The 14,152-nt window shown below is 39.5% G+C and overlaps 1 protein-coding gene across 1 annotated transcript; it reads right to left on the reverse strand.

Annotated features, from left to right (window-relative positions):
• Positions 1–3,670: 3,670 nt before the first annotated feature.
• Positions 3,671–13,023, reverse strand: OR6Q1 (olfactory receptor family 6 subfamily Q member 1; the record flags this gene model as incomplete). Its single annotated transcript, XM_081333728.1, has 2 exons — positions 3,671–4,624; positions 12,109–13,023. The coding sequence occupies 2 exons, from the start codon at positions 13,021–13,023 to the stop codon at positions 3,671–3,673; spliced, it is 1,869 nt and encodes a 622-aa protein (XP_081189854.1).
• Between the last annotated feature and the right edge of the window lie 1,129 nt (positions 13,024–14,152).

Here is a 14,152-nt window from a genome sequence, read left to right on the forward strand (position 1 = left end):
GAGACAAAAATAACTTTGTTGAGTCAACAAGTAGTTCATGTACCACATTTTTCTGTCCTGAAACCAAATTTCTTCAGAGTGACCATTTGTTTTTGAGGTAATGTGACTCTCTTGCAAAGCTGTCCCATTCGTATATGTAACAACAGTACCTGGTATATCCAAGTTGCATTTCAAGCAGGACCAAATTTCCTCAATGTCAAAGTAGGTACGATTGTATAAGTATAAAGTCATTTCTAATCGGTCCTTTGACTGGAGTTACATCATTTGCTTAGCCCTCCACGCATTTTCTAGGTATCTTAAGGCTGATCCATACTGAGTGAGGTGCTGGAAAGGAGCTGAAGAGACCTTCATCCTGCAGTGAATTGATTTGGATGACGATGATGGTGATGGTGGTGGTGGGGTGATGATGATATCCCACCTGACTCACTGTGCATTATATTTAAAATGAAACATTTCCCTAATTATCAAAATAATTTATAATCTGGAAAACATTTAGTTCAGTGGGAAGAGCAACCAGTCCAAAAATCATGAGAGAGTAAATAAAATGTGATAGAAAAATTATTCTTTTACAGTTAAAAAGAACATGGATGCAAAAAGGTAATATTATTATTCATTACATTTCCATACTGTTAAACCTTTTAGATTCACAGTGGCTTACAACAACCCTAAGCAAATCACATTGTGCAGTACAATTTTAGAAAAACATTTTTTTCCCAAAACAAAAGATATAACTTATATACCAAATAAACAATAGACTAAAGAGATACAGTTCAAAATGGCACACAACCATCCCCAAAAGCTTTCCACAAGAAAAGACTCTAACTGCTGGAAGACAATCACCCAGAGCAGTGGCCCCCCAACCTTTTGGGCACCAGGGACCGGTTCCATGGAAAGAGGTTTTTCCCTGGACTGAAGTGTGGAGGTGGTTTTGCATTCTGCCTGCATCCTGCAGATGGGGTTTTGCTTGTTTGCACGGACCAGTTTCTTGCATGCCATGGACTGGTTCCGGTCCGTGGACCGGGGGTTGGGGACCCCTGACCCAATGGACCGACTTAGCTTCTAGATGGACGTTATTTCAGATTATAATTTTCAAGACTGAAAAATCATGGAAGCTTCACCTCACAAAATCAGTCTATATAAGTAGCTTTTTCCAAGAGGATCTCTTTGGTTAATTGTAATTGGAGGAGGCAGTTCTGATAAATACAGCATAGGACTTTACGTCATCACTAGCATTTTGAATTGCACCCAGAAACTTGTTGGTAATTCGGCCCTGCAAGATAGTGTAATACGATTGTAGCCATTAGCGCCAATCAATAGGTAGACCACTAAGTTTTGATTGAATTCTAGTTAATGTGGTCTTCAAAGACAAGTCTCCTGTATGTACAGGGCATTCCAGAAATCGAAAGATATAACTATAGTGTCCTGATCTAGGAAGGGCTGCAACTGGAGCACCAACTAAAGTTACACAAAGGGGCTTCTCACCATGGTAGATCTGCCCCTGCAAACCTGCAGAGTCATCCCCTTGAGAGACAACACTTTATCTGAAAAGAACTGAGTTAAACCTGTGTCGTCCCGTTCAGACCCCAATATGTCTAGGAACCAGGACAAGATTTGACAATATTTGCAGTTGGGGCCAAGGTGGCAATAAAAAGCTTGTCACACATAATTTGCGTCTTGTGACCACCACTGAACCCAAAATTTCCATTGCTAAGCAAGACAGTTATTAAGTGAGTTTTGCTCCATGTTATGTCCTTGCTTGCCACAGTTGTTAAGAGAATCACTGCAGTTGTTAAGCTTGAATACAGTTGTTAATGAATCTTACTTTCCCAGTGAGTGTTTTATTTATTTATTTTTATTTTTATTCCATTTATATCCCGCCCTTCTCCGAAGACTCAGGGCGGCTTACAAGCTTAGCAGTAAGTGTGCTTGTCAGAAGGTCACAAAAAGTGATTATATGACCCTGGGACACTGCAACTGTCACAAATACTTGCCACTTGCCAAGCATCCATTTTCTGATCACGTGACAAGGGGGATGTTGTAATGGTCATAAGTGTGAAAAATGGCCATATGTCACTTTTTTCAGTGCCATTGCCTTTTGAACGGTTACTAAAGAAATGGTTGTAAGTTGAGGATTACCTGTATCACCAGAATAATGCACCCTCAAGTGTGCCTTTCTTAATACCGTAGAAGTTAAGTAAAAAAAGGAGCCTTAAAGATCAGCAAATTTATTTTGAGATAATAACATATTATTAATGTTAAAATAATTTTGATGGAGCAGAGGGTTTTTTATGATGCTGAAGTACATTTGTCTTTAGAAATCTATGGAATTAAACAAGCTTACTCTGGTGAAAATGAAAAATGACTGATAAAAAATTTCTAAAGACATAAAGCAAACAGACTAGCTAAGGCTTATAAACACCCACATTGCCTTTAAATTCCCCTTCCGAATCAGATCACTTTGATGAGTTCAGCAAATAGTGAGATCACTATTTCACTTAACTCATAAATCTCACATATTAGTAGAATTATTGTTACTTACATCAGGGGTCCTCAACTCTCAGTCCATGGACCAGTACTGAGCCATGGCATGCCAGCAACCGGTCTGCACAAACAAGTGAAACCCCATCCGCAGGATGCAGGCAGCACACAAAACCACACACACACTCCGGTCCGTGGAAAAATCTCTCTTCACAGAACCGGTCCCTGGTGCCCAAAAGGTTGGGGACCTCTGACTTACATGATAAAGAAGTGTATCACTCTGTATTCAAGAAGATGCAAAGAATGAAACAAGCCTTCCTTTGCGTAAATTTCAATTTCAAGACTAGGTTTCCACAAACAATAAGACAATGAGATATGAAAATTGATGTGCCAGAAGTCTAACAGATTGTTCCTCAGAACAAACATTAACACTAACTGGAAAGCCACCACCTTTACTTTCATATCTGAGCAGATCAGCTCAGACCTAAGGTTCTCATTGCCACAACCAGAACTGGTACTGTAGCTACATCACATGGCAACACCTATAATAGCTAGCACTGTTGCACTTTGGTGATTTCAGCTTTGAGCTTAATGATTTGATTTAGGGGAGTTCATGAAGTGATAAATGTACTACTGGATTTACTTCAAAATACTGTGAGCCTGTCCTAATATATGTAGGGTTCCTATATTTGTTCAGCAGAACGGGACCCAGGACCACTACTCTAAAATTCTGCAGTGGAGACAGTGCTGATCATAAGGCATGCAATGATGTTATGACGCTATTGTTTGCAGTGTTTGATATATTTCGGTTCTCAAATTTGGAGTAATTTTATTTTCCTGATGAAACACCTAGGATTCTCTTTGGAAAAGAAAAAAATAGGTTATAAAAAGTAACATAAAAATGTTTTCCTGCCACTATTCTAATAGTTTCTCATTTGGCAAAGCTATTTTCCTGGTAACAATTTTGCATAAATGACAATACTGTGAAATGTTTCAGCATCTGTAAAAATGGCACTCAGATTTAAAAGAATCTCCAGCTAAAATTAAGCAGTCACTTCCATTCTCCATTTATAATCCCAAGAAATTGAATAAACAAGAGGGATATTATTAGTGATTCCGAACTAATCTTGCTTTCTCTTAGCTCTTTCCAAAACCCGTAATATTAATATGAATGCTTCTTTTATCGCTGATGTCACATTACAACTGGCTTTTTCTTGGAAATAATTCTATATAAAGCACCCTTCACTTCTGTATTTCTTAAACTGTAGATTAGAGGATTAAGGACAGGTGTGACTATTGCATAAAAGACTGACACCACCTTGTTGAGGTTGATTGAGGAGGTAACTTTGATACGGACATACATAAAGAAGAGTGTCCCATAAAAAACAGCCACTACCATTAAGTGGGCAGTACAGGTGGAAAAGGCTCGTTGCCGTCCCACCGGCGAGTTAATTTTGAGCACTGTAATGATAATATGAACATATGATATTATAATAACCAAAGAGGAGATCAACAATACCAAAAGGGAGACCAAGAAGTCTATTGATTCCTTCAGTGAAATGTCAGTGCAGGAGAGAGTAAGGAGTGGTGAAGCATCACAGAAGAAGTGATCTATCACATTGGGCCCACAAAATGTCAGCTGTGACATGAAATAAACAGGCAGCACTGGGGTAAGAAAACCAGCTAACCATGAGCCAATTGCCAGAATCAGACAGGTGTTTTGATCTACAATCTCTTGGTACCGCAGGGGGATACAAATAGCCACATAGCGGTCATAGGCCATGGCTGCCAGCAAGAAACATTCTGCACTGCCCAAGAAAGTGAAGAGGTAAAGTTGAGTCAAGCAGGCAGAATAAGAGATCCTCTGACCTGCTGGATATCCAAACCCAGCCAGCATTTTGGGCACAGTGAGAGAGGTATACCAAATGTCCAAGAAGGAGAGATGGATGAGAAAAAAGTACATGGGGGTGTGTAAGCGCTTTTCTGTGGCTACAGCTAAGACCAGGATGCCATTTTCCATCAGGGTTAGCAAGTACATGATTAGGAAGAAGCCAAAGAAGAAGCCAAACCATGCCTCCTGGATGCCTGTGAAGCCTATCAAGACAAATTCTGTCACCAACGTCCAATTTTCACATGGAGACTGCATCTAGGAGTCAACACAGAATTGTTAGAATAGTAGGACACAGAAATAATAGTGGGAGATTCATTCTTCACATTCAAGGTTCAGAGTAAATGTAATGAATCTTCAGTTTTGCAAGTTATCTTTCCATTCTAAGCGATGAAAGAAATGCACTAAAAAACCCCCAACCCAGTATGAACAGAATGATTATCAGTGAACCGAGTGCATCTAACTATCATGTCAACTATAAAATATATTGAATAAATTTATTTATTAAACAAATTTATATAAATCTTGCACCAAGTGCTTACAGGTTGTAGGGGGGAAAAATGAAAGCAGTTCTTGAAAATCCCTTGCAAAATTGGGGCTATTTTGTTTGGTTTTAAGTGAAGCTCCATATATATGCAAGGGGGGAGGGTCATTTTCCATACTGCATTTTGAGTCATTATATATGACTTAAATAAATAGTGTGCGTATATGATATTCCTTTGTAAGCATTCTTACTGTAATCTTTACACATGGCCTTAGGCTTTAATAATTTCCACTGAACAAGTGTCACTACATTATAAGTCATTTGTATGCAGCAGCATATCACAAAATTCTTATCTCTATCACTTTATTTTTGGTTGAAAAATATTTTGGTTTTATACTTTTTAATGTATTCATTCACTGTTTTTGGCTCTCTTGTACACCATCCAGAGTCACTTGTTTGTGAGATAGATGGTTATATAAATTGGTTTAATAAATGAATAATAAATATATTGCAAAACTTCCAGGTGGAATTGTTGCTTATTAGTTTTTTCTGGTAGCCATAAAACTGGCACCGGGACATAGAAACAAGAACTTGAAACAAAATAGGTACTAATTTTATCCAACCTATTATATAATTCCTTACAGTTAGTCGTCCTTCTGTATCAATCTTCTCTAGCTTGGTGGGCTCCAGAAGTTCCCATTATTGGGAACATATTCTAGGATATCAATATTCACTACTTACACTTTCAAGAGATGGTTCCTGTGGTCTGCTTCTGTTGCTATTCTCTAACAGAGAATTTCAGGGACACACTTTGGCATGATTCATCCTCCTTCAGTCACATCTTTGCCTTTGAGTACAACTAACCAGTGGTTGTGGACCAAGAGGAGACACAGAATGTGTGTTCCTGTGTGTGTGTGTGTGTAAGTTTAAAAAATAAAGACAAAAATATATCATTGCTGCAAAGCCTCCCTATGATCCTGATCAGGGAATGGGGTCTCTAAGAGACATCAGGAATTATTTAATGAGTAGCTAGGGAACATCAGGGCATGCAGACACACATACAGGTCCTCACCAGATAGCCTATAGAGTTCATTTTCAAATAGTGGTCAAAATACAAATCAATAAATACACAGAGGGCATAATTTTTAGTGTCAATCATTAATGCTATTGCAGAATTCTTCATTATTGTATATAGAAAACTAAATTCAATGTAGTCAGACAAAGAATGGACTGAGATGTTGATGTGAGCATAGAAAACTATATTTTACTTGGTGAGACCATAGGTATATCTAAAGCAGGGTGCACAGTGCTCTTTTTTTAGGTCAAGAGCAATACCCCTGATATTAGCCAAGTACTGATTATGTTATTATTTAGATCATGAAACATCTGTAGCCAAACAACCAACCTCAAGGAGCACCAAGAATCCCACAGTTCAACCCTAACTACATATCTTCTCTTCTAGATGTATCACATGGAGTCTGTCTAGCTGTATTTTGAGAAAATACACCCCCACCTCAGTCATGACATACCATATTGTTAGGTATTGTTGTCACTTAGGACTCCCTCTATAGCAGGGGTGTCAAACTTGCTATGTCATGTGACATGTTGCGACCTATTGTGACTTTTTTCCCCATTGCAGGAGCTGGGGTGGGCGTGGTTTTGGCATGACGCATCTGGCCCACAGGCCGGCAGTTTGATACCCCTGCTCTATAGATATGATTTCAATGCTCTTCTTTCCACTCTGGACTCAGCAAATCTTCAGCAGCCAATGCTACCTAAATTCAGCTTGTTTTGGTAGCCATCTTCTTTTCCATTTCCTCCAAACTTTAGTGAAATTTCTCCCTTCCTAACAGTTCTTATCCATTTCAACTTTATCTCCTCCCAGCCAAAGACATTCTTTCATTTCATTTTTCATTTTATCCCATTTATATCCCGCCCTTCTCCGAAGACTCAGGGTGGCTTACAATCTAAAAAGCACAAATCAATGTGCTTAGCAATAACCTTCATTCTATGTATATGCCTACTTATTAGGGCTTTTGATTCCCCCCCCAAGCGGCATTTTTACAAAGTCAGCTTATTGCCCCCAACAATCTGGGTCCTCATTTTACCTACTTCAGAAGGATGGAAAGCTGAGTCAACCTTGAGACTGGTGGGACTCGAACCTGCACTAATTGCAGGCAGCTGGTGTTACTTAAGGAGGCATTAGCCCACTGCTCCACCATTCTGTGTGAAAACTACCTGTTTCACCCCAAATTAATTGTTAGGCTTCAGCTTATCAGCACAGTTTATCTGGGTAACCACATGACAAAATGGCAGACAGCATGTAACTTCTCTGGAGTACTACATTTGGTGTGAAATTGGAGAAGATTGTGTGAGGAGTGAGGTATATACAGTAGCTGTGTGGAAATACTCTATGATGCTAGAAAAACTGTAGCCCTAGATACCTGAAAATATACTAAGTTGAACAAGATTGAATTTCTACTCATATGAGATTCCTAGTTTTTCTTTATAAGCTTCACTGACTTTAATAACTACTGTACAGTGATGAATAAATGCATTAAAATATTAAATCGACAAGATAATTATAGAGTTGTTATTTAAAGCCAAAACAGAGACAAATCTCTAAAGAGATAGAAAAAAGGGAAAAAATGTTTTATTTAAGTTAACAAGTTCCCAAATGTTGCTGCCAAGTAATAATTAATTGGGGGGGGGGGGATAGAGAAGATGGCAAAAGAATAGAAATTTGCATGACTAAATGTTTCACTATGCCATGTCTTCTTTAATTCCTGGAAGGAATCCTTTATCATTACGAACACGGATGTGTGCCAGTTATTAGTTCAGGAACCACATCAGAACTTGTGCACCATGTCAAGGGCAGGGTCCTTTTTGTAAAGAGGTTTCAGGGATCAAATGGACACTATAAGCCCTTACAAGGCTTACAGCTCCCATTTTATCTCTTAAAGTCTCCAACCACCCTGTGTGTGTGTGTTTGTGTGTGTGTGTGTGTGTACACATTTGTAGACATGCTTAGATGATCCCTTGTTGAGGTAGTGATTCTTATTCTCCTTCACTTAGGGTCTGTATATGTATTTTTTAATTTATTAATATAGATTTTTATCTTTTTTATATCTGTTGTTTATATACTGTATCTACTTCACTACTTCATCCAACTGCTGTGCACAGCCCAGAATTGCATTTGACAAGATGGACAGCTATATATGTATTATTAATAAATAAATAGTTTTGCCATAGTTTATTATGTAGGAATTGGTGCTCAGTGTAAGAGCATCTGTCTTCTTGCAGATCCCAAGCTCTCCTGGAACCAGTTACTGGCTAGCAATCATTAGTTAAATCCTCCTTGCTACACCATGGAACAGCATATCTCACTGTTTCCTTACAAGAGTTAATAAATGAAAGGACATGCAGCATCTTCTATGATTTGTCCAGGACTACACTGGGTTTAGAATCAAAATTCCAAAAGCAATTTATTTATTGAACAAATTTCAACACCCAACTCACAAACTGTAATTCCAGACAGCATACAACACTAAAAGTCCACAAATGAAGGCAAATAACATTCTGCTAGAGAGAGGTTTCCTGAGAATGGGCTTCAGCACATCCGAAAGCTCGGAAGATTAAACCTCTGATCCCGGTGACTGTCCCAGAATGGATCCTGTAAAAGTCACAGTTAAAAATTTACAATTTAACCTCCTTCCCATCCCACGGCAGTGACAACAGAATCAAACAAGCCAGTTGATCGGTTCTGAATGGGGTCCCTGTTAAGTCATGGGCTCTGGTGAGCAGGAATAAGGACACAAGGCTGAGTACAGAGAAACTCATTCTTTATTCTCACTGGAACTGTACTTGAGCTTGAGCCGCACCCGGCCACAATATATATAGCCTAGCCCTACGGAAACAGCCAATAGGATTAAACCCGCGCTTGCCGCCTGGGCTGACCAATTGCAGGACCGGAGACGGCCTGTCTAGGTAGCTGGGGAGCCGTTAGCTCTCCAGCAACGCACATGGTGTGATACCACAAGCCCAATACATAACAGTCCCCATGCTGACAAAATCTTCAAGGCCTTGTATAAAACAACAGGTTGGGAGCCCATCTTATTATTGAGGGAATGATGTTCTAAAGGGAGAGAACCACTATACAGAAGGTGCTTTTCCTAGGTCCCACCAGATGTACTTTCTTCCTTAACAGTTGGGACTCAACATTCCCTGCCTTCCTGTTTTGGTGGGCCTAACAGATGTAATTGGGATGACGCAGTCCATCAAATAACCTGGCCCCAAGCCATGCAGGGCTTTATAGGTGATAGCCAACACCTTGAATTGCACCCAGAAGCAAATTGACAATCGGTACAGCTCCCACAAAAGAGGTGATTCATGTACAAATTTGGACTTGGACAAAGCCATGTGGGCAGCTGCATTTTGAGCCAACTACAGCTTCTGGATGCTGTTCAAGGGCTGCCTCATGTAGAGCACATTAATCCAAATATGAGATGGCTAGGATGTGGGTGATTGTGAGATGGGCTCTTTGGTCCAGGAATGAGTGTAACCAGTGTATAACAAATAATTACTGTGTGTTTTAATTTGAAATTATCATTTGTCTTGGGCATACTAATGATGGCAGTCAAGCACTACCTGAACAGAATTTTATCATATTGTTGAAAGAAATTCTGGATCTTTCTGGGCTGGGTCAAAGAATACAGGACAACTTCTTGAAGCAGAGATAGAATTTGACAACAAGATGGACAACTTAGCAATTGACGGTAGCCACACATTAAAAGGCAAGGCTTGAATTATTTATTGCAAAGTTTGGTCTTTGTTTTAGAAAGCACATGAATGTGGTTTTTCTTGTTGGGTGTGTGTGTGTGTGAGAGAGAGAGAGCTGTGTCTGGCTGGAAGGAAAAGCCACTTTCTCACCCTGCGGAATGAGATAATCTGCACTTCTTTGTGTGTGATGCTGGCCTTGAGTGGATAGTTCTTAGTGTGTATGTAAAGGATTTCCATATCTTGAGGGGATTTCTTATGGTTTTGATTGAGTTGATGATATTTGCTAATTTCCTAGCTGGAGATCTGCTTAGTCAGCTTTAGCTCAAGTATCAATATGGATGAAAAAGCATCTTGTAACTAATCTTTGCATTTACAATATTTGCAGATTTGTAGAGCAAAGGAAAGCTGAAGTAATAAGTGCAATTGCAGTTTCATTTAGTAACTGTCTTCCTTAACAACTGAGTTGCCAGTCTCAATTGTGTTTGCTAAACAAAGACTCATTATATTTATTTCTTACATTTCTATCCTACTTTCCTTCCAGAATTTTGCCTCTTAATTTTATACCCACAACAGTGCTGCATAATAAGTCAAGATGAGGCAGGGCAACTAGTCCCAAAGCCAAACTAGTGAACTTCATGGCCAGAAGGCAATTTTAACATCTCTTCCCAATCCTCAAACCAATCCTCTACTCACCATTCTCTGCTGTCCCTTGCAATGTACCTCTCAGTCACTCTTGTCAAATAATACAGCTTAAAGCACTCCTGGGTTATTCCTTCCCCAGAATATACGTTGTGAGAAAAGGCACAGCCTTGCTTTGACCACTTCACTTTCTCTTCTTTCTTAAGATTTCTTCACCCCTTTCCACATGCAGCACTGCCTGCTTGCTCTCCCTTTTTTAAAACATTCCATTTAAAAATTTCAGCTGGTCTGCTGTACCCTCCTATCTAGCATTCTTCCAATCTATGACAATGAAAGACACTCTTATTTGCAGCCATTAATAGCAGGCAGGAATTATTCAGTGGACAGTAATGAGTTAGACACTATCTTCTAGAGGACAGGTTTTCATACTTCTTCAGCTACGGAGCCAGTTAGTTAAGAACAAATTTCCCATACCCTGATTGGACTCAAGGCTTTAGTGATAGAAAATTGGTTGTGTTCACATAAACCAGGGGTTCCCAACCAGGGGTGCTCGCACCCCCTGGGGATGCAAGACGATATTCCAGGGGGTGCGAAAACTTCGGTTTTCAAAATTATAGTGCATATGCATAATTTGTTGCCATTATTTCGAACTTTTGTAAGGGTTGTAATTCTAGGGGCATGGAGTATAGAAAAGGTTGGGAACCACTGACATAAATTAACCCGCCCCCAATCACTCAACGAAAACCATTCATTTATTATGAAATTCTATGATTTGTGAAGCACAGTGTAAAGAGCCCTGTTCTAGGAGGGCTAGACAACCTTTAATTGGTGGGCATCTATCCTTTGTGATACTTTGCAGCCTGAATAACAATAAAGGTAAAGGTAAAGGTTCCCCCGCACATGCGTGCTAGTCGTTTCCAACTCTAGGGGCCGATGCTCATCTCCGTTTCAAAGCCGAAGAGCCAGCGCTTGTCCAAGGACGTCTCTGTGGTCATGTGGCCAGCATGACTAGATGCCAAAGGCGCACAGAACGCTGTTACCTTCCCACTGTAGTGGTCCCTATTTTTCTACTTGAATTTTTACGTGCTTTCGAACTGCTAGGTTGGCAGAAGCTGGGATGAGTAACAGGCGCTCACTCTGTTACGCAGCACTCAGGATTCGACCCGCCAAACTGCCAACCTTCTGATCGACAAGCTCAGCGTCCTAACCCACTGAGCCACCGCGTCCCTACCTTAAAAGTTCTTCCTAGAACTCTCACAAACATATGATAAAAGATCCACCTAGAAACAGCTATAATTATTCTGCTGATCAGGAAGTGGGCATCTATCTCTAAATTCTGGCCAAGGCTCATCACTGATTCGATCACTTCTGTATTTATATGGATTGAATTTAGAAATTCACTTCATCCTTCTTAGTATTCCAAAGGCTGGACTGTTCTTTGTTGCACAATTATTGGGCCCGAGTGATGTATTGAGCTAATGTGGGTGAAGAGTCACTACTGTACAAATGTATTAGAAAACATATTTTATTTTCTGTTTTAAGAAAAAATCTCTTCCTTGTTTGGCCTTGATTTTTTTTTTTTGCTAATTGTTACAACAAAAAAACCCTCCAACAATAATACAGTTTGAAGACAATTCCTCAGTGTATGTCATGTGCTAATACACAGCATAAAAATATATAAACTGATGTTTACAAGGACTCAAGAATGTCACTTTATTGTCAGTTAAAAGCACATGCGAGAGTCTTCTGTACAAAGAGATGTTTATTTACTACAACCTTCCCTCAGCTTGCCAGTTTTGTCAGATGTGGTTTATGACATTTTTCTTTGCTTGTTCTTTACATGGTAGAGGATCTTTTCCACAGCTCTTTTCACATCTTTGTTTCTCAGGGTGTAGATAATTGGATTCAACACTGGAGTGACCACAGCATAGAGCAGAGAGACAACTTTTTCAATTTCAAAAGTCTGATCAGAATGAGGGCAGAGATATGTGAAGATTACTGTCCCGTAGAAGATAGTAACCACCATGAGGTGACTGGAACAGGTAGAAAAGGCCTTATGCCTTCCTGACACAGAAGGGATATGGCAGATGGTTGAAACAATCAGAGCATATGAAGTCAATGTCAGAAGGAAAGATATGAGAACAATCACTGCAGAGACCAGGAATACCATTGTGTCAGCCATAAAAGTATTTCCAGTCGAGAGCTTAATCAAGGGCCCCGTGTCACAGAAGAAGTGGTTGATCTGGTTGCTGCTGTTAAATGGCAACTGTGAAATGAAGGCTATGGGCAGGAAGGGAGTCAAAAATCCAGTCAACCAGGAACCCAAGGCGAGGCAGACACAAACATGGCTGTCCATGAGCACTGGATATTGCAATGGGTGACAGATGGCTAAATACCTATCATAGGCCATAGCAGCCAAGAGAAGGAACTCTGTGGAGCCAAAGAAAAAGAAGAAATACATCTGAGTGAGGCAGGTCCAGAAAGAGATGGCACAGGATGCCCTGAGGACATTTCTCAGCAACTGGGGAAGAGTAACTGATGTATAACACATCTCAAGGAATGAGAAATGCCTCAGGAAAAAGTACATGGGGAATTGCAAGCTCATATCGATATGGGAGAGGACAATGATCAAGCCATTGCCAAGGAGTACAAAGAGATAGATGGAGAGGAGAATGACGAAGGAGAGTAACTGGAACTCCTGAAGCTCAGGAAAGCCAAGCAGCATGAATTGGGGGGCTGAGGTGCCATTCAGCATATTCTTAGTCCAGTCTGTACAGCCAGCATCAAAAGGAAGTGGAAGACATAGGAAAGAAACAAAATGTGTTTGAGAATAGAGATGCTAGGGGGGGAGCATTTATTCTTCCAATAAACACATTCAAGACATCCATTCACCCTTTTTCAACTTTGATTTGAAGAAAGCCACCTGAATTAATCTGGTACAAGTACACATTTCATACACAATATTATATATACATTAAAGTCATTTGGCATTTCCCACTACTTTGGTATGTTAGATAGCTCTAGCTTACATTATGAAAGCATAGCTTCCTATATTCTGCACTGGGTTCCAAAGATAGGTTTGAATTGAAGTAGCAACAAGAACTATTCAGCAGGACTTCAAGACCAATTGGTTTATTAATCAGTGACTACTGTCCCATATAGACACTTACCACTCAGAATAATAAACATAAACAAACAAAATATCTTATAAATGAATATAAAATTAAACATCGTACATGCTATCAGACCCCCCCAAGCCCAGTCCTCTCCTGGAATAGCTCTGACTTCATTTTTTTACCAGAAAGCAGATAATGTTGGAGACAAATGAAGATCTAGGCACAATCAAAACAATTGGGTCAACTCTAATGAGAGATGTGATCGTGCAAATAATCCAAAAATAGCAGAGGTATAAAAGGCTTTATAGATTAAAACCTATAAACTGTATGAATTTATGTTAATCAGCTTCAAATCAAGATAAATGGACATATGTGATGTAACATAAAACCATATTTAGAGATTTCAGATTCACCAAATCCCATCGGTCATCACATAATTTGAACAAACCCTTTCCTATTCTTGACATTTGTTTTCAAGTAGCAAGTTTCTTCAACTAGGAACTAGGCATGTAGACTAGACCTGTATTTTTGTTTATGCTATGATTCAGGAGCTATTTTATGGGGTTTTAAACCAATTCCATCATTCTGGGTAAAGATGATACTTTTCAAAAGAGTTGCAGAAAGAGACTACATTTGTGTCCATGCTTTCAGCAGCTTCTTTTTGGAACCAAACCTGAAGCTGTGTACAGAGACCTAAAAGGGATTTCCATTTAGCTAAACAAAAGATGTTATCAAAAAACAAAATTCAGAAGATTTAAGCTTATCAAT

This window comes from Vipera berus, assembly GCF_964194415.1.
Source record: "Vipera berus genome assembly, chromosome: 1".
Lineage (NCBI taxonomy): Eukaryota > Metazoa > Chordata > Lepidosauria > Squamata > Viperidae > Vipera > Vipera berus.